General features: G+C 40.7%; 1 protein-coding gene across 3 annotated transcripts in view; it reads right to left on the bottom strand.

The window, feature by feature from the left end:
* Nucleotides 1-8,928: 8,928 nt before the first annotated feature.
* ARL15 (ARF like GTPase 15) overlaps nucleotides 8,929-22,241 on the bottom strand; it is a 155,011-nt gene continuing 141,698 nt past the window's right edge. For 2 of the 3 annotated variants that reach the window (XM_035100702.3, XM_088652763.1), the window contains one exon: nucleotides 8,929-11,091. In XM_035100702.3, coding sequence (XP_034956593.1) covers nucleotides 10,939-11,091 — 153 coding nt within the window. In that variant the 3' untranslated portion in view covers nucleotides 8,929-10,938. The remainder of the gene's footprint in view (nucleotides 11,092-22,241) is intronic. The other variant, XM_060280305.2, reaches the window with a different exon arrangement.

Here is a 22,241-nt window from a genome sequence, read left to right as displayed (position 1 = left end):
GCTGGGCTGGGCTCCGCCCACCAGCCCTGCTTCTAGGGAGGGGCACAGCCCGGTGGAGCGCGAGTTCGCCGTTCCCGCCCGCCGCGCTGCGCCCTCCCTCCAGCTCCCTGTCGCGCCCTCTGGCAAGGACAAGCGCGGAGGGGAACCAGAGAGCGCGGCGCGGCGGGCGGGAACGCTGAACTCGCGCTCCGCTGGGCTGGGCTCCGCCTCCGCCCACCAGCCCTGCTTCTAGGGAGGGGCACAGCCCGGCGGAGCGCAAGTTCGCCGTTCCCGCCCACTTTGTGGCCCCTCCCCTTCCGTGCCTTGGCCCCTCCCCTTGCCCCCCCTAGTTTTGATCCTGGGTACGCCCATGCTTCCATGGCATCACTGAGGGTGGAGTTGAACATAGCACTAAGTGGGGTATGCATGCCTCCCTTTCCTCGCCCAGTTGCTCCATAAACCTTTTCTGGATGTTCATCCAATCTCTTAGCTGATTTAGGGGACAGAGAGATGGGAAGGGAAAGTCCCATTGTGTGAGAAGACCTCATTCTGTGCATGCAACAACTTAGTTGAATCCTGCTCTAAGAACAATTCGTTGGTTTTGGAACAACCAACAAGGTCTCATCAGAATATCTGAAAAGATTAGCTTGGTATGTACTAGAGGAGGCAGTTTGCTAGATCTCCTGGTCCCATGTTGTTTAGGTTGCAAATGTAAACAACAAAACCCTGAACTTGGCTCATTACCCAAAAGGCAGCCAGTGCAGATCTTCCAGCTTTCTCTAATTTGGTACTATGCCATGCCCCCACAGCAGACACTGTGTGTTATGCCGCACACCCCACAATGCTCACTTAATGACAGGTGCCCTTGGCACCACTTTTAACAAGCATAATCTATAAGATGATAAACATTTTGATTTTTTTAAATGTATTTTTGGTTTCATTTTCATCCTTTTAGTCCAAAGTGAAAGGCTGAGCATCCCACTTAAGCTCCTTGGTAGCTGTATCTTGCACTGGCTGCCGCTTCCGAACCACATTGAGGCTTAGCATGGTGTAGCACAGGCATAGGCAAACTTGGCCCTCCAGATGTTTCGGGACTACAATGCCCATCACCCCTGACCACTGGTCCTGTTAGCTAGGGGTGATGGGAGTTGTAGTCCCAAAACATCTGGAGGGCCAAGTTTGCCTATGCCTGGTATAGCATATATTCCTTTCTGCAGCCTTTTCCAATTTGGTGCTCCCCAGATCCCCCAGTCAGCACAGCTGCTATTGTCCAAAACACATCCAGAGGACACCAGTTTAGTGAAGGCTGCTGTAGAAAAAATATTGCATGTGTAAAAGGTAAAGGTACCCCTGACCGTTGGGTCCAGTTGTGGACGACTCTGGGGTTGCGGCACTCATCTCGCTCTATAGGCCAAGGGGGCCGACGTTTGTCTGCAGACAGCTTCCGGGTCATGTGGCCAGCATGACTAAGCCGCTTCTGGTGAACCAGAGCAGCGCACGGAAACGCCGTTTACCTTCCCACCAGAGCGGTCCCTATTTATCTACTTGCACTTGATGTGCTTTCGAACTGCTAACTCAGGTTTGGGGCTTGTCCCTACCGTCACAAACACACACAAAGCCCTGTTGGTTCTGATCAAAGGTCTATCTAGCCCAGTAGCCTGCCTTCGCAGTGGCTAGACAGAGTGCAACAACTCTTCCCAATTGCAGTTGCCAGCAACTGGTATGCAGAAACATCATGCAGAGTAAGTAGACCAGAACCATCGTAGCTCATATTTGTTCAATCCTCTTTTAAAACCATCCAAGCTGGCAACCTTGCGCCTAGCAGGATACTGAAAGGAGGAGAGCATGGTATGGTGTAGGAGCAAAGTTCTCATTTAGTGCTGCACTGGAGCTGAGAATGGTTTCTGTAGAGTTATGTTTATTATTATTTATCACTAAGATTTATATCACACCATCCCAATAAAATATTCAAAAGCAAAGCAGCATATAGTAGACATAATAAAACAAGACAGACAGTATCAAACAACATCAAGGAAACCAGGTTTCTTGTTGTCAGCTTCAGCCTTTGTCAATGTTACTTGTCCCAGCACTATAAAGTCATAAACTCCTTTTTAAACATTGGCTTCCCAGAAGACATTACCCAAGTTGAGTAAGCTCCCTTCATGTATTATTTTGTGCTAGCGACTATGTTCAGTGTGTGCGAGGCTAGAATTTATGGCCTTCCAAAAGTATTTATTTTATTATGTTTATAATCTGTCATTTCTCCAGGGAACTTGTGGCAACATACATGGTTCTTTTATCCTCACAGCAACCTTATGAAAAAAGGGAGATAGGGATTGCCTCACGGTCATCCAGTGAGGGGGGGATCTGAATCTGGGTCTCCCCAGTCCTAGTCCAACTGTTTAACCACTCTGTCTTCCCACCTGCCGTTGGTTTTGGTTTAATGAAGGCAACTTTATAAGCTGTCACCTTTATGCAAGAACAAACACCTCGGTGCTTCTGCAGAAGCACAACTGGGCACCTTCCTCTGCCCCAAAGCATGTCTCCCCTGCATTGGTCTCTACATCCACAGCAGGCGCTGCAACCTGCCAGCGGTTTGACCTCACTCTCAAAAGTGCACTCATCCATTGTCTCCCGAGACAGATGGATGCCAACCAACCAATCAACATAGGAAAGCTCTCTTATACCAGGTTAGACTACTGGCCCATCTAGCTTAGCAGTACAGGCATTGAGAGGCAGCAGCTGCCCAGGGTTTCAGACTAGGGACATTCCCAGCCCAACCTCAATATGCTGGGATCAGAACCTGGGCCCTTCTCCATGCAATGCAGATGCTGCACTACCGAGCTATGGCCCTTCCCATGGTTTGCTTCAGATGAGCTTTAATAATTGCAGTTGGCAAGTAGACATCCCCGTGATTGTATCACTTTTCTATTACTGTCAAACAGGCAGTGTGAAATGTCATTGTTCCCCACCACCACCAATTCAATTTATGACAATATCTTCTGTTTCTACCAATCACAAAAGAGCCATGAACTTTGGGGTTTGTGGACAGCACTTAATGTATTTTATAGATGAGCTTTGCTACGATATGCAGCAATTTCATCACATAATTAATTTACATATAAGTTACACATTGTCAAGTTCGTCTGACTTAATATCAGTTCAAGCTTAATTACAAATGTTGAATCTTTTTTGTTGCTGACAACCAACCAATCAGGATTCAGAAAATCCAGATGGCAACTACATAGCATACTATTAGCAGCCCGGCTGCATCCCAAGACAGTCCCTGCTAGATATTTCTTTTACCTCATTATAAAAGAAGTGAAAACAGACAGGAATTCTTGGTTTTCAAACCACAGTACGTGATTCTTCTAATGGCCAGGTCAAAAAAACTCAACAATAATGCATCAACATACCAAAAGGATCATATGACATTTGTGAGGTTAGATCAAGTATTAAGTGAACAGAGGGAGCTTATTTACAATCTGTTAGACTAGGCTCCCATGGTCCTGTCACTTTTCACTGGAGATGGGCCTGAACCAAAACCTCAGGCCTATTCTAAACTGTGTGTGAATTCAGATCCTCATCATGCAAAACAAGAGGGTTGGCAAGGGTACTTTCACATCTCCAGGTGCACAGAATATGCTGCAAGGAAGGAGAAATAATCTTGTGGTTTTGGCTGATGCCTGGGAGCCAGGAGACTTGGGATTATTCTTCGCTCTACCCTAGCCCCAGTGAATTTTAGGCACTCGGATGCTTCAGGACGAAAAACACACATAATGAAAGTAAAGAGGCGAAAATACTCAGCAAGTGAACCTTGTTTTAATAATAAAAGCAAGGGAGGAATTGAGTTATATTTAACTATAATAGCATATACATATTGTATCTTTGGCACATCCCAAGGACTAAAATTAGTGAAACATGGTACTATATCTTGATATGCATTTGTTTGTAGTAACTTCTATAAATATTGTTGCCACTTCCATGGGGAGAAGTGTTGTCAATTTATCACTGCTGGCTAGAATTATTTTCTCAGCTGTGGAGCAGGTTAATTGTGGACACTAATAGAGAGGAATGCAGGGTAAACATTCCTTATACCATTAATGTATGTCATTATTTTAGCAGCTGTATGTTACCTTATTTACTGTCACACTAAGGTCATGCTCATTACTTTAAAGGTAGAGCAGCAAGTAAGTGAACACATTTGCACGGTGCAAATTCGACAGGCAAACTTTTAGCTGTTAGGATTCCACTGATGAAGAGAGGCTAATGAAAAGTCAATGAGAACTAAAGGCTTAATAGTTCACAGCCTGTGCCTTCTTAAATTCAAAACGACTTTTAAAATTACATTGCCAATGTTTAACTTTATTTGATAAGTTAAAGCTGCAGTTCTATTCATACTTATTTGTAAGTCTTACTGAACTCAACAGGAATTACTTTTGAAAGACATGCATAGGACCACACGCTAATTAATTACATTATTCATTTATCTTGTGTACCGCTTTATATTTCAACAGAAATCTGCAGGAGATTTACATATACCAACAAAAATCCGTTTTAAAAAACACAATGGAGTGGGAGTGGTGACAATCCCACATTAAACACTAAGCAATACTATTGCTGCTAATTATTATTATCTACACATTTTAAGCAACATAGTTAAGCAACAACAAATATCTCAAAACAATGGGGAGAAGTAGAGATTATTATTTTTTTTTAAAAAAGGAAAACTTTAATACCTTATCAGAAATGTTACCCCGATTGATTGTTGGGATGAAACTGAGCTGCCTACCACTATCAAAACACTGTCTCATGAACTGGCAGGACTACAGGGAGGAGGGGGAAGATTCTGGTGAGCGGTGCAGCCAGGACTGGGACAGACTGGGGCAAACTGGGGATGGGGAAGGAGAGGTTGGTGTAGGAAGTACTCACAGGGTGATGGAGGAGATGGGGGTCAGTGCACAGGAACCAGAGCAGCAGGACCAATCACCAGACCCAGAGAGGACCCCGTTTCCTGAACACGGCAGGCTCTGGGGTGTAGGGGGTAGTGGGTGGGGAGCACCAGGAGGCTGAGGCAGGCAAGGGCCCACAGCCCAGCTCACTAGCTGGCTAGGTGGGGCTTGCTAGCTCTGGGAGGAAGTGTGTGATTCCTCAGCTGGAGTAGGCTTGGAACAGGTGAGGGTCACCTGCCTCATTAAGCGCAGATGCTGCAATCAGCATGCAAGGCATTAAAGGGAAGCAGATCTGAAGTGCTGTGTCTGCTCAACTTCATGATGGACCTCAGCTTGGATGCTCTGGAGGAATTTGGACATGTGGATATGTGGACTGCGGACTTTCACACCTATTTCTGAGGGGCACAGATACCCTGAAAGCAGCCTCTCTCCACTGGAAGGTTCTTCTGGCTTACAGGTTGCCCAAATCCAGGTGTCTCGTCCAGCCAATATTGAATAGACACTCCCTGACTAGGGTTGCCAGACTCAATAGAGGACAGGACTTCTGTGCCTTTAATTGCCCTGGTCTCTTTTGAGTCTGGAAACCTTAGAGAGAAACCAGCAGACCCTTTGCTTGGAAATTAAACAAAGGGTCTGCTGGTTTCTCTTTAAGGATTCCAGACTCAAAAGAGAAGCAGGGCAATTAAAGGCACGGAAGTCCTGTCCTCTATTGAGTCTGGCAACCCTAACAGCTGATATTGTCTATTTTTAACTGATATTTCTTTTAAGGAGTGATTTATATGAACTAGGTATATGCATTCAACTTGAGGTGTGTGGGGGGGGGGGTATACCAGCTGTTGTGTGAAGGCAGCAATGCACATAAAACATGAAAGGCAAAAAAAAAATGCCCCTTGACACCCAGGAGACACTGCCGGGACAGCAGTGGACCTATATATGTACACAAAATTTTACTGATATATTGTAAGATACAAGGTAGTACTATATTATAAAGGAAACACTAACTGTTGAGGTGGGTTATCTAATAGATTCTCCCTCCCCGTATTATAGATGTGAATCTGATGTTAGCGGCCTCCTCAGGGTCATACAGAACATCCAACTCTGTTTGCATTTTAATGTGAACCTACTTCATTTGCATTTCCCAAAAGCTTCGCTTTTCTGCACATTTTGCAATACCAAAATAATGCTTATATTAGTGTGCATGACACTAGACAAGATTACATACAAAACTGTGTATAGTAGATGAAATGCACATAAAAATGTGTAGGCAGTTTCATGCGGACATTTAAAAAGCAATCATAATGTGAAAATGGGAAGAACGGTGATGGGGAAAAATGAGAAACTTTGAGAAACTGAAATTGACAGATTTTATGCATGTCAAAATTCAGAATCCACATTGATTTTTCAGGAAAGCTCCTCAGCTAAAGACCAGATTTCTGCTTGGTTGTCTTATCTTTTTTGCAAGATCTACTGGAACTATTACTCCAGCATAAATGTTCTTCGTACAGATTTTTTACATGAGTAAACTTTTTGTCATTGAAGGAAATGGATTAAACTTCAAAACTACTTTTATTGAGATAATTACAGTGTAAATAACTACTGGCAGTGACCATTTTACGTGTGTCTCATTGACACACGAATGTGCACACATTGCCATGGACATGGAAGTGGCTCGGAAAGGGGGCATAACGGGTTGGCGTGGACTTACAGTATGTGCATTCCGCCAATGCATGTGGGGGCCAGGAATGCCACCCCCTTCTTAAACAGGGAGTTGCCTGTACTGCAATCTCACTATATCATCTACAATAAAATGAGTGGCTGGGCTCTTGTGCATTTCAACAGGGCTTCTGCAGGAAACAGCCCTGAACTTACAAGGTCAATGAACTTTTTACAAACAAAACACACTTCTAAATGTTAATATTGATGGAAACATTCATATTAATGTGTTCTACAGAGCATTTATTTCCATTTTGGTTAGCATTTATTTCCATTTTGGTTAGCGTAAGTTATAAAATCACAAACAGTTCTCTCTGCATCAAAGTTGCCTGCATGAATGTGGTAAGTATCAATGCTGTACTTTTAGTATAAAATCAGATATATGGTGGGTTAGCTGTGTCAACCATTGCTTTTAACTAATATACAAACCTGGGTAATATAAATTATTTGCCATTATAAAAAGCAACTCTGTTAAGTACAAAAATCTGTTAACACCTATAACTTATGAAATGCAAGACGTTCAATATTACGACACGTATTCCTCTTTTACAGTATTTGCATATGTAAGCTGAGACACATGACACGTTATACAGAGGAGGATAAAGAATACTGAACACATTAAAGATGTTCAAAAAGGCTAGCACTTCCAGAAATATTAGCACAGGATATGAACATGGAAACAACACAATGAGAATCTCAGAACTGATAGACAAAAGGAGTCACTGACAGTTGTAAAGCATTTGATGTCTGTCAAAAGCCTGTCAAAACAACTCCTCTTGGATACAGATTGATCATGTTTATATTCTTACTGCCAAACTAGTATAGACAGCCATAGGTCTGAGAAAAAACCCAGTGCAGGCGCGCATACACACTCATGCACAAACATACATCAACGTGACAGATGTCTATAAGGATCTTACACCACAACATCTTTCGTAAATAAAAGAAGAAGAGAGAGAATGTTCATTTTTAAATGAATTCCCACAGATTCTTAGGAATGGGATTCATTTCATCTGTATGATGAAAGCCGATGAAGTGCACAAAGAACTGTGTTGCTGTTTGTAGATTAATGCACATTCAAGATCAGTTTAGATAGAAACATGGCATTAGTTCATGAACTGTGTTCTTTTAATGAAGTGTTTAAACGCATCAAAGTTCTACTGATGTTTAAATTCAGCTGCCACATAGAACCACCAAAGAACAATGAAAAGGAAAGGGCTTCTCTGCCGTCCTTTAGCAGATATGAGGTATTGTTTCACCCTGCAGTGTGAAATGCAAGTATGGAGTTATCTAAGAATTTTCATCAGAAATGTTTGATAAGTGATATTTTCCTGTGTACTAGGCAGGGGCAGCCCACCCCATGAGGCAAGATGAGGCAAGTCAGGTGGCAGAATCCACAGGGGCCGCAGATCCCAATGTAGACCTTGATTTCCTCCCTTGTTCCCGATGTAGATCTTCACTCATCCCTTGGCTGGGAGCGGTGCCATTTTATGGTTTGCTTCAGGTGCCAAAATGTCTGGGGCTGGCCCTGTCATTAGGTATTGTCATAAAGGTTCTGCAACCCATCCTTATGTATTTTAACCCTAAGAAACTCCCAGTGGTTTCAATGGGGCTTTCAAGTGCGTGAGCATAGGATTCCAACCCTAGTCTATATTTACACTACAATGCGGCTAAAGCTTTATTTTCTGTTTTGCTAGTTCAGATCCTCTTTCATCATAGTTTTGAAGCCCTTAATAGTAGTGGATGGTCCTCGTAAAACTAGAAGGCAAACCCCTTTTAACAGTTTGAGGCACATCTATTGGTGAAGACACTCCTTTGAACTAAGAGTTATGGGGTAAAAAGTGAGTGAGAATATTGAGGGGTAAAAAGCAAGTAAGAATATTGTTCCCTCTTTGTCTGCATATCCCCTCTTATTTGCACATTTTAAAATGCACACATGAGCCTCAACTGTGTCAAAAATAACATATCAGGAACCACCTGTGTCAATGCAAGGATACGCCGCTGATTTCTTTCAAATAAATTAGGCAGCTATTGATCGGAGATGATTCATAACTCTTTTTAAAATATTTGAAACTCCAGTCTCTATAAAAGGTGCATTTCAGGTTGGAAATGGGTACAATATGATGGCAAAATACATACCTTTAGTTGTCAGAATTTCTGGCCCTCTGATCGCTCTCAGCTCTCTTTCTCCACTTTGCTCCAAATCCTATTTAGCAGTCACCCGACTACTAAAGGATGTACCATGTGGCATTCTTCACAAGCAACTCACAGGTTATAACAGATGTTACCAAAAAAAAAATCCATTGGTGTTTATTAAAAAACAAAACAAAAACATAGGTTAACAGATCAAAGTGCATCATATATCGAGAAATTGTTTGATACCCTTCACTTTTCAACAGTATCTTAGAGTAAATTATACAAAAATTACAAGTGGAAGATATTCTGCATTTAAACTTTGGAAATTAAAACAAAGCAAAGCTAAAAATACAGAAAGATGCCCAAATGCTACAAAACCACCAATGCTGCAATATTTTACCAAGATCTATTCCACTCCGTACTTGGTAGAGGAATATAATATTCAACATTCCAAACACATCTTATGAAAAGCTATCCACTGCTGTATTATGCAGGAGTGGTTGGTGGGGTGGACAGCCTCTTGACAATGGTGCCACTGCCACTTACTGATTATAATAAAAATAATTTTATTATTTATACCCTGCCCATCTGGCTGGGTTGTGCCAGCCACTCTGGGTGGCTTTCAACACATATGAACACACCTACTGGGATGGAATGTGGGTGAGGCATGGTGGCAATGAGGACACAGTGGTCCCTCCACTGGTGCCTCCACTGTGCACCTGCACTGTTCAAACTGGCTGATGCTTTGTCCTTCCCCCCAGTGCCGAACGGTGGGCAGTCCGTCCGGGTGGGCAGCACGCTTTGAAGCAGAGCACACTACAGAGCGGTTTGCCAGTGCCGGTGCCCGGCAACCCGCTCCATAGCACACTCTTTTTTTCCCTGCTCGGTCGGAGGAGGCGAGGGGCGGGCCAGGGGCTGGGGGCGCTGCTCCTGCGCGAGTGGAGCTTGTATGGAGCTAGGAGCTACCCGGCCCTCCCTTGCTACGCGCCTGCTTCCCCCATCCTGGTACACACAAGCATTGCCACTGCCGAGAGCCCAGTTTCATAGTGCTGCACCTCTGACTGCTACAACCAAGGCAGTATTGAGCTCTGAAGCAGTCCGTGGGCTTCAAGACTAGGTAAACCTGGGGAGAGAAAGGTATACATTCCTAGAACTAATTGGAGTGCTGTCACATATAACAAAAACAACAACGAAAACATACTATGCTCTGGGTGAAAAGCTTTCTACCAACGTTCAGTCTGGAACAGCTTGGATCCCCTGAAAATAGGGGTATTTAAGAAACACAGACTTCTGAGTACAGTTCCAAGACACTGACTTTTAAAAATAATAATAATAATAATAATTCCATGGCCTCTAGGACTTCTAGCATAATACTAGTTATATAGAATACATCCAGTGATTATTTAAACCTGCTTATGGTTCATGCTCCGTTATCTGTACTAGAAGTTAGCCCCGATTTCACCACAATTTTACACAATCATCAGCTTAACTGACACCTACAATTTACAAAGGCTATTTTTTAGCACTTGAGATGCTTCCAAATTGATGGATAACAAAATACTGATATGCCTATTGTCATTGCCTCACCTTCTGCTAAATCAATGGTTTGCCTCTAAAAAGAATTAAAACTGTAAATGTTAAAAGGTAGGTGTTTGCATTCAATAAGGCTTCTGACTAGTCTTTGCATTAAAAATGTGTTCCTTGGCTTCAGAATCTACTGTGGTTCTCAGCAACTATAATTTCCAGATAGCTTGTGTGCTCATCCCGCATAATAACACAGGTAATGGCCAGAGATCTGCAAAACGCATTTTCTTTTCAGGAACATCACTAGATCTTTTAGTATCCAGTTACAGATTCTTTTAAATTTTGTTTATGCAGCAAAATTCCGCATTAAGGTTCTTCTAAAAACAATACATAAAAATGGCATACAGTAGACAGAATTGTTGGTAATGTAAAGGTTCTCTCCATTTCAGCATAGACAACATTACTGAAAAGAATCACAAACCTGATTCACAGAACTTATAAACAGGCTTTCCAGGCTAAATGCAAAAATATATTTATTGCAAGCTTTAGCACAGTCTTCTGTATACCAAACCATAATTCAGCTGAAGGTGAGACAAACAGGAACAACGCTGTCTGAGAACCATCTGAGTTTTCTTCACATTCTTGAAGGCTCAAGATCTCTGTCTTCTAGTAAATTTATCAGCAGGCTGAAGCTGTCTTTTACTGCTTCCATATCATCCAAGGAGCAGGGCTTAAGTATCCAGCGTTTTCCTCGTGCAAGTGGTTCAAGTTCCAAATACTTTTTGATCTATTTTTTAAAAAAGCAATACAAAAATAATAATCAGTTGTTGTATATACTTTTTGGCTTACTTTTCTTTTCAAGACAGAGGGTGTTGGAATAATCCTGAATGCTCGTTTTTAGAATTACTTTACAGCTGTTCTTGAAATAGGTTATATGCAGTGACATGCTGGTGTTTTTCTTGGGAGCGAATGATCTGCTTGGAAACCACCATTCTAACAATACATTTAGAAGCACAGGAAGATCTTTCAAAGAATTAGATTTCATTTATGATACAGGCCACCCCTGATTATGAAACACATTGTTTCATCTTCAGAATTAGAACTTAACTTCTAACCTGCAGTACTGTTGTTGCAAAATGCAAAATATTCATCAACAAGAGAACTATATTTATCGAAAATATATTGAACCAGAGAAAAATATATTTATCGTGGTAACGTGTTGTCCTAGACAACATCATTGGAGGTATTGATCATATGTAATCAGATATTTCGTGTGGATGATCGTCATGGCATCATAAGTAAAAGCTGAAAAGGACCCTTCAATTATTCCTCTGGACTTGCAACTTTTAAGCCTCCGGCTCACCTTTTAATTTTACACAAAATAGCAGCTAAAGATAAAATGAATGGCTGTAGCGACAACATCTGTATTTGTAACTATATAATGAATAAAAAGAGTTCATTATATTTCTAAAAAGTTTGAATGTGAATGATCAAAATATATTATGAACGGCTTGTGGCTCAGTCAGTAGAGCATGAGACTCTTAATCTCAGGGCCGTGGGTTCGAGCCCCACTCGGTCAAAAGATTCCTACATTGCAGGGGGTTGGACTAGATGACCCTTGTGGTACCTTCCAACTCTACAATATTCTATGATTCTATTATTCTCAGACCAATAGACAATATATCAATGGATTTCATTAGCCTCACTTGTAATTGCAGATACCAAAAATCTTTTTTACATCTTGTTCAAAACAATAGGAACCCATTTCATTATTTCAAGCTCTTTGGATAGTGATTAAGACCATTTAGGAGAATAATGCCTTGGGAAAGCATTTCTCAAATATTTGTACAAGGCACTGAATGTATGCAAGGGGGGGAAGGACTAATATATATAATAAAAACATAAAAATCAGGACACCCCAAAAGTTGTTATTTTTACAAAAATGCCCCCAAACCATGAAATTTTGACTGACTTGCCTAAAATCCCCCCTGGACGTCAATTCTGCATTTGAAATCCCTGTAATGGCTGGAAAAATCCGGACCCATGGCAGACCTATCTATCTATAAAAATATAATATACCTAAAAGTAATATATAACCAAGATTACAATTTATATGCAATATTTATTTACTTTTAAAGTGATTTAAAATGGAGAAGATGAATTTTCTTAGCTAAAGTATGAATTTAATTCTTCCTTGAAGACATACTTCAGATGAAATCCTTGACATTACCATTTCGAAAGGCAGGAGAAATACTTTTATTTAAATTTATATTTTTTATGATAAACATTATTTGAGCACTAATTAAGCAAATGGCAACAACAACACTAATCTAAACCACTTCCTTGGGTTATTAAGGAATAATAATTTAGAAGCAGCTCGAAAAAATGCTTTGTTAGAAGAGGTACACAAGAATATGCTCCCTTTCTCCTATTTATACACTTACGATATCTTAACGAATTATCCCTTCTACGTCAGTTTTATTGTGGCTAAATTAGCAACAACAGTTAGACAATGGGACTTTGATCTCTCTCTCTCTCTCTCAAAAAAAACCTATCATAGTTAAGGCAAAGTATAATAGTATATCATTAAAAATGCAACCCACTTAGGTAATAAACTCCATACTGCTGTCCATACATACACTACTAACAAGCTGAATTGAACTACTGTATAATTATAGGAATGCATGCTATGATTTTGGCTAGCTAAAAATGAAGGTTTTGCATTGATGATAGTACATTAACCGTGTATTCTGAAACAAAATGAATGACCACTGTGGCTTGTTTCAGCAAACGCAATCTGACAGCTATATTCAGAGAGGAAGCAAAAGCTGTACAAAGCATAACAAACCACGGATCTAGCACAGCCACTTGATAACAAAGCCAGCTGGTGCTAAGCTGACAAAAATGGCTGAGTAACCTGAGATTTTCACAAACCTCTAATGTAAAGAATGCTTAGCGCACACGCAGACACACACACACACACACACCCCTCCTGGAAGAGCAGCGTTCTTTGCCTCACTAATCATACAGGGGCCTGTATTTACCAAGGTAGTAAAACTAGTAAAACATATTATTTGAAAATACTAAATATTAATTTGTTTGTTCTTTTACAGAGAGCAATGACTAAAAGAAAACCTTTTAGACAATCACCATTCATTCTCATTACTTAGTAACATAAATAACCAACCAGAGCCCAATTTTTTGCTTTTATTAATCTGACAACAGTACCCATGTTGGCAGCCTAACTCGTGGTAGTTGTTGCAACAAGAGGAAATTAATAATTTCATGGCAGTCTTTGATGTTCCAAACTCTACTAATATCACTGCCTGCTCTTATGAACATTTTTTTACCCTGTACACACACACACACGAGAGAGAGAGAGAGAGAGAGAGAGAGAGAGAGAGAGAGAGAGAGAGAGAGATAAAGAGAGAGTGATAAAGAGAATTGGTAGTACATATAAGTCTCCAATAAAGCAGTTAAAAGATTCTCCAGCTTCACTCTACATTGGAGGTATAGTCATGGGGAAAAGAATGTGCACTTTCTTTGAATTCTGTGGTTTTACATATCAGGACATAATAGCAATCATGTGTTCCTTAGCAGGTCTTAAAATTAGGTAAATACAACCACAGATGAACAACACATGACATATAACACTTTATTTAACAGAAATAAAGATGGAGAAATAATGTGTGAAAAACTAAGTACACCCTTACTGCTGCCATAGGAATTAAGAGACTAAGTAGCAGACAGGGGCTGCTAATCACATGCCCTTGCTTAATTGATCATCAGCAAGTGTGCGCACCTCTATAAAAGCCAAAGTTTTAGCAGTTTGCTGGTCTAGAGCATTCGGATGTGTTTTAACACAATGCCAAGGAGGAAAGATGACACAAGGCTCTTAGAGAAGAAAGTGCTGCAGCCCATGAAACTGGGAAGGGTTCTAAGGCTATCACCAACCAATGTAAAGTCCATCATTCTACAGTGAGAAAGATTATTCAAAAGTGGAAAACATTCAAGACAGCTGCCAATCTTCTAAGGAGTGGACACCCCAGCAAATTCACAACAAGGAAGGTCAGACCATGCAATGCTCAGAGAAATTGCAACGGTTAGCGTGTTAAATGTTAAAGTACATGACAGTACAATTAGAAAAAGGCTGAACAATTATGGTTTGTTTGGAAGAGTTTCCAGGAGAAAGTCTCATCTCTCTAAAAAGAACATGGCAGCATGGCTTTGGTTTGCAAAGTTGCATCTGAACAAACCATAAAGACTTCTGGAACAATATCCTCTGGACAGATGAGACCAAAGCGGAGATGTTTGGCCATAATGCACAGCACCAGGTTTAGCAAAAACCAAGCACAGCATAAGAGCACAAGTACCTCATACCAACTGCCAAGCACGGTGATGGAGGGGTGATTATCTGGGCTTGTTTTGCAGCCACAGGACCTAGCACATATGACTATGTCCCCGTTAGTCAGCATAACTGAATATTCTAAATAAAAAACCCCTAATGAATGCCTCACTTCCTCCTTTCAGTACTGAATGATAAAGACTTCTGAGAGGAGAAGTCATTTTTTTGCAAATAATAAAAGGAAATCATTAGAGACGGCAAATCAAGGTGTGGTAACAACTATCTGGTCAAGGGGTGTCAGTAGAGGCGGATTTAGAGGAGTGCGACCGGTTTGCCGAGAGGCCGCCATAGGGGGGCACCGCAGCAACAACTTAGAATGGAAGGAAAGAGGTGGGGAGGGTGCGCCTAATGTTGGTACTGCACAGGGTGCTGCTGAAATGTGAGAGCCCAAAGTCCGCCACTAGTGTCAGTGCTTTAGGTACAGCTACTGCTATCAACATGCAAGATCAATGGAAGCTGATTCCTGTCGTGTGTGTGTGTGTGTGTGTGTGTGTGTGTAAAACACCTCATTTTAACTACATGTACACTACCACCCCAGTTTTACTAACTCTGCCAACGTTGCTAAAATTGCCCTGCTCTATTCGCTAGTTGCTATTTTATAATGTTAAAAGGTAAAGGGACCCCTGACCGTTAGGTCCAGTCGCAGATGACTCTGGGGTTGCGGTGCTCATCTCGCTTTACTGGCTGAGGGAGCCGGTGTACAGCTTCCGGGTCATGTGGCCAGCATGACTATGCCACTTATGGCAAACCAGAGCAGCGCACAGAAACGCCGTTTACCTTCCCGCCGGAGCGGTACCTATTTATCTACTTGCACTTTGACGTGCTTTTCAACTGCTAGGCTGGCAGGAGCTGGGACCGAGCAGCTATGGATACTGGAATTCCTTTGCCCAAAGCAATCTTACTATATGCGGTACATTTTTTTAAAGCCACAAAACCACACGACGAGTTGGATCCAAACAAGAATGAGTGGAACTCTTCTCAAGCAATGGGGGTTTCCTGTCTGTAGCCCCTGAACCTGCTCAAACACCTCCTGGAGATCAAGGAACCCTCTGATATGGGAGGAGGGATGAGACACAGGGAGCAGGAGGAGGAAATCAGAAGAATTTGGCAGCGATCCCTTGCAGAAGTCCCTTTCTGTTTGCGCAAGGTGTTTTTGGATCCAAACCAATACACATATAGAGTAAGAGACGATGACTATTTCACTTAAATAGTACAGAGATCATAATTAGATATATTGTGCGATATCTCACACCTAGTGAAAAGCCTTAAGGGTGAAAGCGTTTAATTAGCTAATTTGTGTCCCAAAGTTAAGCCTCTACTCTTGCATCCTATTTGTATTATATATTTTTTTTTTAAAAAATGAGTGGCACTAAGAATGGCACCTGGTATACAACAAAACTGAGAAATATCCTGTTCACTGAAATAAGTTAATGAGTCTAAGTCCCAAACTCGAATATCAGAGACAACCAATTACCCTGTCTGAAGCACAGGCTTGTAAAACTATCAGGTACTTGTAAAATGGTCTGCTACACACGAGTAATATCTTGTTTAAATGGCTTGTTTGACTAGATGCATTCACCATGAAATTGATTCTTTTAAAAGACTATTTTTAAACTGGATATAAGTTAACTGCATGGGCTGAAAATGAGAAAAAAACCTGGCATTATAAAGGGTGGGCTTCAAGTACGGGTCCAATTTTATGAGGTCGAGGGTTAGTTGAATGAGAAACTCATCAACTATAGCCATGTCCCATGCAGGAACCAAGGAGGCGAAATACCAGTAGATTATGCTGCAATTTCCATGTCAAGAGCTGTAAGGTCTAGTGTTACTTCACCACACAGTGTCCCTCTAAAACATCACAAAGACATACAATATACAGCAATGTATTTGAAAAATAAGATAAGGAACTGGGAGGAAAACACCCCCCCCCCATCCTTTAAATGTAGGCGCACCTTGTAAATACTATTACAGTACAGTATATTGAATATGACAAAGTGTATGTGATTTCTGTGCATGGCTGACAGTTTGCAGCTTAAATCCTGGCCACAGTCAAGCACCAAAAGCAAGATACAGTGGTACCTCTACTTACGAATTTAATGCGTTCCAAACACACATTTGTAAGTAGAAAAAAATGGTAAGTCGAATCCCATAGGAATGCATTGGGAGAAAAAATTCTTAAGAAGAAAAAATCCTATGTAAAAATTCATAAGTAGAAAAAATCCTATCTAAACCGCATCCCAGATGGCAGACGGAGCTTCATTTGTAAGTAGAAACATTCGTAAGTAGAGGTACCACTGTACAGTGCTAAAATCATGGACGACAGTGCTTCTGAGTATAACAAGGGACCCCCAAGTGCCCTACTATGGTAGCACTTTATCTCTAAGCATCTCTTTAAAAAAAAAAGACGAAAAGGAACAAAATGACCTGTGTGAGTGTGCCTGTGAAACAGAACTTAATCACCATTAGTTAAGTTGCATATACATAATTTATCAGATATCCATGATACTTATACAACAAATCACCAAGCAGATATAGAGAAGAATAAGTCTGGCTGAAGCAGAACCACTATGGCATTTGTGAGGGTAAGTCTTGTCTCTTTAACCCTTTAAGGCTATTTGATAGTGCCTACAAACATATAGATAGAGGTGATCCAGTCAACACTGTGTGGTTACACTTTCAAAAAAGTTTTTGATAAAGCATCTCACCAAATTTAAGCTTAAAAGTCATGGAATAAGAGGAGAGGTCTTGTAAAACTGTATTTTTTATGTTTTTATACTGTAAACTGCCCTGTGATCCTCGGAAGAAGGGTGGTATATAAATTTAATAAAATTAATAACTACTACAACAACAACTGTGAGAACAGGATGTGGGACTAGGTGGATCTTTGGCCCCTTCCAGCAGGCCTCTTCTTGCATTCCTTTTCTAAGCATCACTAAATTAGAACTGATGTGCTAGCTGAGCTGGAGGGAGATTGCATCTTCCCTATGAGAGATTGTGGTTTTAGGATTGAGAGAATATGATATTTCCATAACCCAAAAGAGAGATGATCCCCCACTTCCTTCAAGAGAGACCTCTAGGATCCTTCACAGCAAACGAGTCACACAGTGCATTTAACATTCTTATAAAGATGATTGCCTGGGGGGGGGGGACTATCCGCTAGTTCCTGATGTAGGATTTATGAACTAAGGTTTGTTTGTAAGAAATCCCTTATATGACACCAGCAGCAAGACTGACCCTCTGGAAGTGATGCCGCAAAACTGTCACTCATTCAGAGTACATTCACTCTTAAGTTCATATAGCTCCAAAACGAGTACTTTTCATTCTTAGAAAGTCAACTGAACTGAAATTATTGTTTTTATTATTCTATTTGTACTCCAAAATAAGACATTTCCCCCTGGAAACGCAAGATGCCAAGTTGAAAAGAGGGTAATGGGAGTATCAGTAAAGAATAAATAAATATGCGCTACAAAAATGTTTATACGCTAGCACTGGGAGATAATGTAACAGCAAACTGTTCTGCCAACTGGAAAAGTTCAGGCTTTGGAGTAGATTCAAATTTCAAACCCCGAAAGGCTAGTCTGTGTTGTGCCACCGGATGATTAGCACCCACCAAAGAGTGCCAGCCACACTGTTTTGTTTTTAAAATAAGACCAGCTGCAGACAGATTCATGGAATGAATCTCTCTTCATCTTGTCTTTCACACCACAGGCAATGTGCCACATTGGAATCTGAAAGAGGAAACAGGCATAAGTGTCAGGAGAACAACAAGAAATGAAGCTTCGGATTACACAGAGGTAATAAAAATGCCTTGTTTCAGAGTGTGCCTAGCCCACCACAGTGAAGATAGAAAATTCAAATCAAATTGCCAAATGCAGTTGCAGAGTGATTCCCCAATGCCAGTATATGCCTAGAGTATTGTTCTTAGGATTTCAGACTCAGAGGAGATGAAGCAGAATAAGGAGGCCATAGCATCATAGTTTATAATAATGAACTGTGATTTATATGGTCAGAATTCAAAGTATGTGTTTGTCTTAGTTGGTTTGGTTTTATCATGCAACACTGGAAGGTAGTGGTACTGTTGCATGAGAAGAAATTCATGCCCCAAACTCTGTTCAGTGTACAAAACTATTTACTTTTTTTTTTGTATCCCGACTGGTAAGTACATTCATATTCTTTTAAAAAGTGTATGACGATTGATCAAGGTACTGTATAGGTAAGACAGAAGAGCAAATTGCCTGGGCTTAAATTAATTGAGGGGGGAGAGAGATTTGTTCAACAATTATACAGGTCAGGAACTGCGGAAACCTGTTGCCTTAAAGCAACAGTGAATCACACAAACACAGAGACAAAAACAGCACATACCGTACGAAGTTGCAGAAAGTTTACGGTTTTAGAGATACACAACAAGGAGTTTGAATCATACAGTTGTTAGGATCATAGTACATGAGCTCCATGTTGCATTCTGGTGCTATATGGTGTTGTGTTGCTATGTGGCGCCCTGGCTCTGGAATTTTCTCTCCAGGGAAACCTGCCTGGTGCCGAGTGACTTTTTTATTTTTATTTTCTTGTTTGGCACCAGATGAAGACCTTTTCATTTGCCCAGGCTTTAAGGATTGCTGACTTGCTACTTTAATTTCCAATGTTATTTTTCTGCTGTTATAAACTTACTGTTTTAATTATTTATTGTATTTTTTAAAACTCCCTGGTAAACCACACCAAACATCTCTTCAGTTGTAGCAAATGTCATAATAACCCTGTTACATTTATTTATACAAAGCAGCACCCAGCAAAACAAATTGTGGTAATAATTAGTATTTCCACACTTCCAGGGGCCCAAAGGTTTGTCTGTCTGTGAATGTGTACTCCATTAGTAAGTTAATTTTCACATAGCTTTAGGCTCCATCAGAAAACTTTGCCTGGGCTTTCCCATGGTTTGGCACTACCAAAAAAGATGCCCGGAATTAGGTTTGGCTGCAAATTCTCTGACTATTGGGACGCCAAGTCTATCTAGGACAGACATCTATAAGCCTTCTTGAGCACATCAACACTGGCAACACTTAACTTAAAAATACCTTTAGCTACTGAGGGCTGATTCACACAAGTGATGTTCACCACTTCGTGATCGTAGCATAAAATGGTGTTTTGCTAATGCAAAAGCACCATGAGAGATCTATGGGTGGGGATTTACCTAATGAGTCCTGTCAGCAGAAGCCTGTGCATGTGTGATTGGATAAAGAATTATAGGGTTAGGAGGGACCACAAGGGTCATTTAGTCCAACTCCCTGCAGTGCAGGAATCTTTTGCCCAACGTGAGGCTTGAACCCACAACCCTGAGACCAAGAGTCTCATGTTTTACTGACGGAGCTATCCAGGTGAGCCACTTCAAATGGCTTGGAGGACCTGATCCGGCCAGTGGGCCACCCCGATCTAAAGGATAGATAATAAAAAAGCAAATAACCTGACCCTTGAGGAGCCCTGATAGACAGACAAAAGGAAAGGGGGGGTGAATTATTGATGGCGGAAAGCATGATAACTATTGTAGAAACACTGTATGAGAAGAAAAATTTCACAAAGTGCTAAAACTAGAACTTGAAAGAAGAAAATATTGAACAACTGTGTCAAAAGCACTGAACGAGAACCATATGCTTCTTAGACAGTTAAATACAATTAAAGTAAAAGAGAAACCATTTTGGAAAAGATTAGTGAATATCTTGTCTGTTGGCTGCAGTGACAGAGAGGCGGTTTCTGCTTCAGAGCTGGAGCCGATTGGTAGAACACGTCTTCCCAAGTGAGGGATGGGGAGGAGAACATGTACATCCTAGTTGAGAGACAGGGCTGGTTTGATTGATGTTTCTTCAGCTTATTTGCAGATGTTCCCAATATGTTTTCAGTGCAATTGCGTTTTTTTTTTTTTTTGCTGTTTTATTACGATTTTGCTATGTTTTGATTGTTTGATTGGAGGCATTTGGGTCAAAAAGTAGTATATAAATTAGTCATAACACAGCAGTATGTTTTTTGTATATTGTAGTATGTTTACATGAGAGGCTACACAGATTTCCCAAGGTGGAAGTTTGTTTCAGCATCAGAAAATACATGAAGCATCTTGTCTGGTTTTGAAGGCTGGGATAAAACAAAAACAAAATATAACAAGAAACGAGTGGGCTGTGAGGAGTGCCCTGATCAGAAATGATGTAGCCAAGCTGGAAGGACTAAACAAATGTACAGTATATGATTGCCAAAAATTGCAAAAGATGTGCAGTACAGAATATGAATTTGAGGGAGAGGCAAGGAACCAGAAACTGTTCAACAGTTATGACAATTAATACTTGCGTATGTTTTGAACACACACGGCAAGAATTGCAATTCCCATATCACAGTCATTTTCAAAGAGGTTTGAAAATATTTCTCAGTTCATCCTAGCCAAGATGAATAATGGGAGGTTTATTTTACATGGATCATCTGCCATCCTATCTGCAGCTTGTGTCAATGCAAGGCAGACAAGCAACTCGGCAAAATTAATGCACCCTCAAAACCCAGACTGTCTGTAACATTTGATTCTATTGGAGACTGCAAAGTCTCCATTACATCCTGGAAGTATTAGCTTCATAATATTATCATTTTGCCGTGACAATTAACTTCACTAACATAGTAGCTATGAGGCTGCCAAGTCATTCCTGGAAGAACTGCTGGGGACGAAACACAAATATACACATGCTAACAGAACAGAGATGTATCATTAATTTCTGCCAAAAAGTGCCATGATTCAATGAGTTTTAAATATTAACACAATACATGCTGAAGAGACAGTCTGCTAAAATGTTAAATTATTTTTCCTACTGTAATTGTGTTAGTTGGTCTCCCCTTTGCTACTTTATCACTATACATGAGATGGCACAGTGCCCTCTTGCTTAGCTATCAACTTCATTTTTTCTGAATTCTATATCTTCATTGAATTATTTTCAGAATTATTTTTGATGCAGATAACATGAAAGCAAAGCAGATTTGAATAAACTTGGCATCTGCATTTTGGAAGTAATATGGTCAATACTGATGTTGCCCTATCTATTTTAGTAGTACAGCTGGTGAACACTTGTTGAGGGATTCAACAAAGTCATTTTAATATATGTTAGTATTGGGATGCATCTAGATTAAGTTGTGGTAAGGTTAAACAGAGGTGAAGCGGATTAAATTACAAAGGCGAAATACAATGGAAGATTCAGTGTCTGAAGCCAAGGAAAATCTGTGCAATAGAGCCAGGTGAACTCAAGAGCCATTTGAAGAATATAGTAACCCATTTCAACTGTAAATTTTTCGACGGGTATCCTTTAATAAGGGAGCACAGCAAGTTAGTTCACTAGCTGTGACTTCTTGTTTACAGGAAGAGGAGGTGCAGTTCACTACTCAAATGCTGATTTGCTCATGTGAGCAGCTATTGGTATAACTGAGTACTGTCTGAATGAGCAAAGTAGAAACATCACATTTTTCTTTTGATAACCATATGGAGAGCAAGGCACTTGCATGTTCACAGAAAG

The sequence above is a fragment of the Zootoca vivipara genome, chromosome 10 (genome assembly GCF_965207765.1).
Source record: "Zootoca vivipara chromosome 10, rZooViv2.hap1.1, whole genome shotgun sequence".
In the NCBI taxonomy this organism is placed as follows: domain Eukaryota; kingdom Metazoa; phylum Chordata; class Lepidosauria; order Squamata; family Lacertidae; genus Zootoca; species Zootoca vivipara.
Note: the sequence above shows the minus strand (reverse complement) of the source record. Positions and strands in the feature narration are given on the sequence as shown.